Source organism: Sebastes fasciatus, chromosome 18, assembly GCF_043250625.1.
Source record: "Sebastes fasciatus isolate fSebFas1 chromosome 18, fSebFas1.pri, whole genome shotgun sequence".
NCBI lineage: Eukaryota > Metazoa > Chordata > Actinopteri > Perciformes > Sebastidae > Sebastes > Sebastes fasciatus.
Genome location: NC_133812.1, coordinates 9,667,316 through 9,676,100, shown reverse-complemented (window position 1 = coordinate 9,676,100; position 8,785 = coordinate 9,667,316). Strand labels below are relative to the sequence as shown.

The 8,785-nt window shown below is 43.8% G+C and overlaps 1 protein-coding gene across 4 annotated transcripts in view; it reads left to right on the top strand.

The window, feature by feature from the left end:
- The first annotated feature begins 291 nt into the window (after positions 1 to 291).
- runx2b (RUNX family transcription factor 2b) overlaps positions 292 to 8,785 on the top strand; it is a 47,773-nt gene continuing 39,279 nt past the window's right edge. The window contains exons 1-2 of one of the 4 annotated variants that reach the window (XM_074616167.1): positions 292 to 1,202; positions 1,423 to 1,546. In XM_074616167.1, the coding sequence (XP_074472268.1) occupies positions 1,489 to 1,546 (58 nt within the window). In that variant the 5' untranslated portion in view covers positions 292 to 1,202; positions 1,423 to 1,488. Of the gene's footprint in view, positions 1,207 to 1,422; positions 1,547 to 8,785 lie in introns of all 4 variants that reach the window. The other 3 variants (XM_074616168.1, XM_074616163.1, XM_074616164.1) reach the window with 3 other exon arrangements.

Below are 8,785 nucleotides of genomic sequence, written 5' to 3'. Positions count from 1 at the left end.
CCTGTGAGGGTTTCTGGACAATATTTGTCATGGTTTTGTGCTGTTAATTGATTTCCAATAATAAATATATACATACATTTACATAAAGCAATCAAATTTGCTCACTCTCATGTTGATAAGAGTATTAAATACTTGTCAAATCTCCCTTTAAGGTACATTTTGAACAGATACAAAATGTGCGATTAATTGCGATTAACCATGGACAATCGTGCGATTAATCTCGATCAGATATTTGAATCGATTGACAGCCCTAACGCACACACATTTCAGTAATGACACAATAACATGACTACTGTCTGTGACACAGCGGCAGAAAGAGCGTGAAATGAGAGAGAAAAAGCGTGGAGAAAGGCAAATTCAGGCTGCAGAAGTGACACTGAAGCAGCTTTCACACACTCGTCTGTAAATAAGCAGTTTCACGCCGCCTCCGCTTTCTCTTCGCACACACACTCACCCAGCCTCTCTGTCTCTCTCTTTCCCCATTCTCCCTGCTGCACATGCATACACAGACAAACACACACACCCAGTCTCACACCGCGAGCCAGCCAGTCAGCCAGCCATTCGCTCCTCACTCACACCCTCAAATCTTACCAAGCTCAGCTCTCCCTGCTCAGAGGCAGACAGGAGCAGCACGGCAGCCTGTTAAAGGAGTTGAGGGAAGGAGCAGCCGAGTCAGAGAAAGAGAGAGGGAGGGGGATGAAAGAGTGAAGGGAGCGCAAAGCAGAGAGAGCGCTGTTCCCCATATGCTGAGGAGGCATGGGCGGTTGAACAAGCTGCCCCCACTGAAGCCTCCTGACTCATGGGAGCGTCAGACCCCGATCCCCCAGAGAGCCTGGAAACGCTGCTGAACCACGCGTAAGAGAGAGAAGGAGGGGAGCCAAAGAGGAGAGAAAAAAGTCCAAGGAGAGAGAGGAGTGGAGAGGGAAGAAAGCCACAACGGTAGGCTGTCCCACTCCCAATTGCCGTGCCGTGATGACGTCAGAGGGCATGTGACCCAGGCTCTCCAGTGACGGCACATGGAGGGCAGGAAAGAGACGAGTTTTAAAGCTGGTGCCTTTTGGGTTGTGTGAGGGCTCTGCTCGCCTCCCAAACAACCACAGAACCACAGACGTGCGGCTCGGGGTTGGTGTTTGAGGGCGACCTGGAGTGTAAATGGTTAATCGTCGCGGGCCAGCACCAGTCACAAGGACGGCGCTAAGCGAGTAAGTACGTTCCAACCACACTCGCCAAGCAAGCAAGTCCGACACCATCTGATCTATCCGCAAAGGCGATATTTGCCTCTGCAATTTTTTTTTTGTGCTCTATAAAACCAGACCTGGTTGTTACTTGTGGTCATCCAAATAGTTGATACGTAAAAGCATGTCTTGTGGATGGCTTTTCCATTTTTTTTTCTTCATGACACGCTGCGTGCTCTTGGTTTAGGACGTGTCAAGGGTCACGGAAACCACAGAGGAACAAAAGTGGGGCTTGCTGCAACCAGAGGCAGCTATGGCATCTAACAGCCTCTTCAGCACAGTGACACCATGTCAACAAAACTTCTTCTGGGGTGAGTACTGCTTCGCCGGTTGCTGTTGTGTCTGGAGTTGGGTTGTAGGGGCTCGGGTCACGGGGAGGACTTGGGGTCAGGTGTTGAGGTTTTGGATAGAGGAATTAAGGGGTTTGGGTAAAGGGGGTAACGATCTTGGATCTGATTGAAGGATTTGGGTCCAGATAAATGGAGGGGGGATCAGCTGAGGTCATTGAGGACCTTGCTATCAAGGTCCAAGCTTTTGTGGTGGAAGAAAGACCCAACTATCATCAAGGCATTTTGTGGTGCGCAAATACAAAAAAAAAAAACCCTCTCTGCATTTAGAGATTCCAGTATTTACTCTACGTGATGTTTATAAATATTTCTCAAAGAGGAAGATGACATGTTTGTGCAACGTACCCTTAGATTTATAAAGCGATGCCATTGCGGAACCGAAAACAAAAGCACGGGTGATATTTTTGACAAACGTAAACAGACACCGCACAAGAGAGTTTACAGTCGAGCATTGAAACAAGATGTGGGGATTACTGGATCGTGTGTGTTGGGTGTCTCCGTTTGTGCGTAGGGAAGAAGTATCGATTAGCATGCCAAGAAAGGTCTGTAATCGCTTCCTGAAATTGTTCAGCCGCGCTGCTGTCATTAATTAATCAGCATAGATTTCTGCAGCCTCTGGGGAGCGTTTAATCAACAGACATAAATCCGCTTTGAACAAGAAGTTGCTCCATGTCAACTTCCATGAAATTAATTTGTCATTTGTGCTGGAATAATTCATTGGAACTTCGATCCATCAATTCACTCTGACTTGTTGCTTCTCCGCAAATGACTAAAAAAGATCAAATATAAATTTGTTTGTATAACATAACTCCTGATTTGTATTTTCTCCCTTTAAAAAAATATTTGTTTTCAAAGATTTGCTCCAAAAAAAACATTTTCAATTCAATTTCCAACTATATTTTGTTTGTCCCATCATATATTTAAGATCCTGCTTGGATCCCAAAGTGGATCTATAGGAAATAAGACCACACAAATTCAAGACCTGTGAACAGTAGCAGTGTCAACTTTATGATTCCCAATTACCTGTGAAGGCCAACCTTCACGCTGCAGTTTGCGGCCTCTGTTTTCGGTTTGCTGTATTCTATTGTGACAGCTTCTTTACACAATCTAATTTAATCAGCAGAATAAATGATGTCTTTAGGTTTACCAGATGAATTTTCAAAATTCAAACAAACATTTTCATTCCCGTGCGACACAAGGAATAGACAGTTTAATATACCCCCCCCTTTCGCCTCCCCCCTTTCTCTGCTTCGGTCCATAGCCTCCTCTCCTCTGTCCAAATCAAATGTTTAAAAGATGTTTTTAAGAAGTCGCTCCGTGGTCAGGCACAGCTGTTCTGGGCTCCGGCTCCGCACAGAAGCAGAAGTGGCTCCTAATACGCTCTGAAAGCCGGGAGAGAGTGAGCGTCTTCTACCAATCACCACCACCTATTACCATGTTAACCTCTGACCCCTCGGTGTGTCTCTGGGGTCGGGGCGCGGGAGAGCGAGAGGAGCCGCGCTGCAGGAAATTGAAAGCATGCTGTGAGCAGAGGGAGAGAGAGGAGCAGCTGTGTGCAGATGTTCAGGTGGAGAGGAGGAAAGATAATCACTGATCAATTCTCTCGTATAAAGTATTGCTGATTGATATTGTGCTGCGGCTCATTGATGTTGCCCCTGTTTATGAACATCTGGGTAGTAAATCTGTCAGTGCAACCACAAAAAGCCCCCTTGACAGCGCAATGTGATTTTGCAAGACCACCAGCGCTTTCTGTTGTATTTATGATTTAAAAATAAATAAATGTAGTTTACGGTAGTGTCTCAGAACTGGCAAAAATTAGGATTGGCACCGTAAACATTTTGGTTTTGGTTTAGTCTAAAAAAGAGTTTGAATGAAGTTTGATTTGGGGTATTCAGTAAACTGAAATAGGATGAAATTGATATCAAAATTACTACATACAGTTTAGATTTTAGAACATCTATTTATTTCTGTTAATCTTGATTTTGAGATATAAGTATTGATTGTCTGTTCCTCACAACTTGAATCCATTTGGTGGACAAAAAACATGATATTTTAGATTTATTTGTCCCAAGAGGGATATTTGTTTCCACAGCCAGTACACAGAAACATACAGATATATGCATAGCAACACATAGCAACATACAGATCTACATACATATAACTGAGCTCAAGTCTTGCCTTCTGTTGATTTTATATATTTTCTTAAGTACAAGTACAAGTTCTCCTTCTCCAATGTTTCTCCTGGATCATTTTGTCCGGCGTCAGACAGTTTTATGAGAACACAAGTTACAAAATATGTTTTGTTAGTTAGAAAGCCACATTACTCCATCCCGTCCCTACATTTGTATTTAAGGACATTTTTAATTTAAGACTTGAGTTCCCAGCGATAAATTGAGCCGACTTGAGGGGAGCGGGGCAAATATACCAAATTGAGAAAAAAAGGGGGCTCATTAAAATTTGTCTTGGCATTTACATCAAGCATTTTTTTTTCTCATTTAATTGCCTCAAATACATTTTTTATAACTCCTCAGACTGGCAGATCAGATGAGGAGGGCAGAATAATCTTCAACATGTGTGGCACCCACTCAACCACCATGGCTCTCTGGGGAACATTTAAGTGCCTATTTTCTCTATTACAAACTTAATTACATATAGACAATTAAGTCATGGGAGCAATTATCGTTCAGTAAAGTTGTGCAGTCGCATTAGAGAGAAGAAAAAAAAAAAAAAAGTGCTTACACAGACGGACCCAAATCAACACGATCAAAAGAAAAAAGCGGGTAAATATCTGAAGACTCCGGGCGGAAAACTTTCCCCCAGAAGAAAATCTCTGATAATTTGCAGGGAAACCGTATATGTATTTGAGAAAGGCAGCTTCTGTTGCATAAGTGTTGCCTTAGATCTAACCACAGGCCTGCTTCTTGGAGACATCTTAAAAGTGAACCAGACATCCTCCCCTCCTCCTCCTCCTCTCTCCCCCCCCCTCCCCCAGCCAGGGAGAGACGTGAAGCCCACTCATCAATAGGTAATTTGAAAAAGCCAGGGGGAAAAATCCGAGCGCTTCACTGGCTGCTACTGTGCAGAGAAGACTCTTCCCTTAACTCCAGGCTCAAAGGAACTCTATTTAGCAATGCTTAATTGTACCTCTGAGGCAAACATGTTATTTAATCCCAGTAGGGTCATATTGATGGAGTAAAACGGTGCTATGTGTGTATTTGCACCAGCTATTAGGACTTATTAGTGCTGGAGGTTCACATTAGTCTCCATGATTCCTGAGGGTAATCAGAGTGTTAATGTGATCAGTGTTTAATCAAAGATAGATTAATTGGTCTGTATTTTCACTCATAATGTAGCAACAGTGAATGGTGGGTTGATTATGGCCCTAAAGAGGCTGTAGGCACTTATTAAGGTCTAAATGAGAGTGTCAGGGGAGCTAGTGTTCCTGTAACCTGTGATTTGAACGGCCTGAAATACGTCCTCCCCCCACTGTTGATGTGAAAGTTCAGGAGAAAGTTTTTCTTTTAATTTGTAAAGTTGTTCGCAAAGGCCATAGAGTCTATTTTAGCCATGAAAAGGTGATACAAATTCAACCAATAAATCAATTTTCTGTGGCGTCGACTGCCACGCTTTGTCCTCTCGTCCTCTGAACTGCAGAGATGTGCACAATATTTTGCTTCTCCTCCTTCCAAATGAAGCAGTGAGGAGTTATTGAAACATGGGAGTCTCACTGCAGAGTGAGATCACATTCACTCCTGTATTACGGAGACTGCAACAACAAACAGTGAGTTCAGTGTAAATACTCCCAAGGCACTGTGTATTATCCCTTCTTTTATGCCCATATTCAGTAGCTGGGGGGCTAATTACACTGTTATGATAAGGCAACCTGCCAATTGACTGCGCTTACTGTGTTGATAATAGACTCAAAAAAACAATTTCCCCCGATGGAGTGATAAAGCCTATTTGTTAAACGCCGTGAGTGCTAACATCTCTCTCTTTTTTTCTCAATAAATCAAATATCTTTGCTGTGTTTACTCTAGCCAAATTGGTGTGTGTGTTTTTTGGATAGCCCTGCATGCTACTGTACGCGAAAGCTATGATTTTTTTGAACGCACCATAATTACCTGGTAGTTTAATGCCATCGCGTTAGCCAGTGAGGCTTTTAATGCGGCGCTTGTGCTATTTTCACACTTAACAAGATCCTGCATCCATTTCAATTGCATCATGCTGGGCGAATTACCGTTATCCTATATAAGCCCTCAGAGAGGAAGTAACTACCTAACACTTTGAAAATTGGTCTATCTTGGAACCGGTTCACCCTAATGAAACGGAACACCAGTATTATAACCCAGATTCATATACCTCTTTCACTCCGCTCATGTCCTCTCTTTTCTCTCTTCTTTGAGTTATTTAAGGCAGAAGATAGCTGATACAGCAAACCGCAGGAAACCTGAACACCATTGTTTAGCGTCCCCCTAACCCCCCTCTTTGCTTCCCCGCGAAACGGCCGAGGCGGCTTCGCTTCCACGCTCCCGTGTTTCTATAAGGGGGAAATATGGAGTGTCGAGCCTCCTGGATGTTTGGGTTCAGCCCGTAACGACGTGAGTGAGAGCGCGGCCGCAGCACCTACACAAGGCCTTACCTGTTCTGCCCCACGCCGGAGAAAAAGGGCAGGTTTTTCCCCCCTTGTTAGTTTAATCTTAAAGGAATGCGGCATCCCCTCTGACTCAGGCCAAAACTCCCAAATATATAAACCTACTTACCAGCAGGTCATGAAAAGAGCAGCGCGTGTTGGACGTGTTAGGCATATTTTTTAAGCAATTCTGATTATTTACATCAGGTAACACGCACTGTGAATTGTGAGTGTAAACACAGAGTAGGATTCTGCTGGATAGTAACGGAGCATCAAAGAGCTCCAGCGAGCTCTGACTGTGATCAATAGCTTGGCAGCAGATCAGTAGGGCTGTCTGAGGGGATAAGTACACCTTGTTACAACGTGTCTTCAGACGTTGGTATCAGCGCTCACTTTCTCACAAGTCGTTTGTCACTCAGCGCACATTTAAAAAAGACTTCAGTGAGAAACTTAGTGTTTTTAAATGGGAGTTTAGTATGTGGCAATGTCGCGGAATAACGACAGTGGGGTTTGTAGTCACTACTGTGCAGGCGTAGCACTGTAAAGAGTGTATACAGTGTTGCTGGAGGTGTCTGTGACAGGAAGATCTGTCTGCTTGATTAATGCTCTCACTCAAACTGGCACCTGGAACCAATCCCCTCCCTCCAGCCGCCCCCGTCCCATGTGCACTGTGTGTGTGTGTGTGTGTGTGTGTGTGTGTGTGTGTGTGTGTGTGTGTGTGTGTGTGTGTGTGTGTGTGTGTGTGTGTGTGCATTCCATACACCGGACTGTTGGGTGTTGAGCAGGAGGCACAGATGGGACCAGGGGGGACTCTGAGCGGAAGAAAAGAAAGGTGCGTGTAGAGGAGGGAACAATAGGTGGACGTGCAGTGGAGGGTGCTGGGTGTCGTTAATAACACACATGCCCCCATCTCCTAATTTGCTCAAATTACCTGCCCACACAGTGGGCCCCCCGCCAGCGCCGAGGTGTGAACACAACAGATCAAATACACCTGAAAATCAGACTGCCCACCCACTCGGCAACGCCCACGCAAGCCTTTTAATGGTGTCCTGACAACTCTGAAGTCCTGCGAGTGTGTAGAAGAGAGGGTTTCGACGATATTCTTTCATGTGAGAGCGGGGGATAAAAAAGTGAGAAAATTAGAGAGCGAGAGAGAAACATTAAAAGAGTAAGTGAGACAGAGATATGATACAAAGGGAAGGATCGGTTTGCACTCATACAGTAAGAGCAACACAAGACAGGACTCTTTCAAACCACCTCCCATATGGCACCGCGGGGGTGGCCATTTACCATCATCTACCTTCCTCTTCTTCCCTTTCCTTCCTCCTTCTTCTCCTTCCCCTTATGTCCACCCTCCATCCTTCCCCTCCCACCCACGCTTTCAGGAAAGGGGCGATGACAAATGTGACGGGGCGGCGATGCTTCTGGTCACCGCAATAATCAGAGCAGAGTCACCAGCACCGTACCACCTGTGGCGCACACACACACACGCACATGGAGGCATAATCAAATGTGTGCACAGACACTGAAATTAAATATGCCCTAGAGACACAAAAGGGGCCGGGAGAGTGTGCGTAGGTGTGTGTAGTGGGATGCTAGGCTTTGAACTTTGAATAGTGTGTGTAGCTGATATTGACAAGTCTCAGGGGAGAAGTGGAAAGCTAGAAAAGGTAGCTCTCATCTGTAAAGTGGCCTCCAGAGAGAGAGAGAGAGAGAGAGAGAAAGAGAGAGAGAGATAAAGAAAAGGGGGGAAACAAGCATGCAAATAATTGAGATTAAAAGCTAAAACATTACAAGGTTATGTGGTAACACTTTATTTGAACCCCCTTACTTAGCTTTTCTAAGCAGCATATAAAAACGGAAATAGATAAATAGTTTAAAACACACTATAGTGTAGTCGTAAGCACCTATTAGGACATTTGAAGTGTTTATTAAAGTATTTGTGAACAATTATAATCCATAAACTGCCCGTTCACTCGCCAGATATCTCCTGGGGCTTTCACCCGCATCACATGGCCTTCGTCAGCAGACCGAGTTTGCTCAGTTGTCATGGCGAGTAAACGAGGGGTATTTGTAAATAAATACATACGTCATTATTAAATATAATTAGAACGAGACTTGCACGCAAGTATCACAGGGTTCAAACACCCCGCGCAAGTCAGAGCTGAACGCTCACTAAACCAGAGTGAATGGGTTAAATAACTACTTCATTAATGTAGATAATAAACCCTTTCAAATATTTCATAAAAAATATGTATTTTAGATAGGGCTGTCAATCGATTTGAATATTTAATCGCGATTAATCACATGATTGTCCATAATTGCAAATGAATCACACATTTTTTTATCCGTTCAAAATGTACCTAAAAATGGAGATTTGTCAATTATTTAATACTCTTATCAACATGGGAGTGGGCAAATATGCTTGCTTTATGCAAATGTATGTATATATTTATTATTGGAAATCAATTAACAACACAAAAAAATGACAAATATTGTCCAGAAACCCTCACAGGAACTGCATTTAGAATAAAAAATATGATCAAATCATAACATAACACAACAACAGCTGT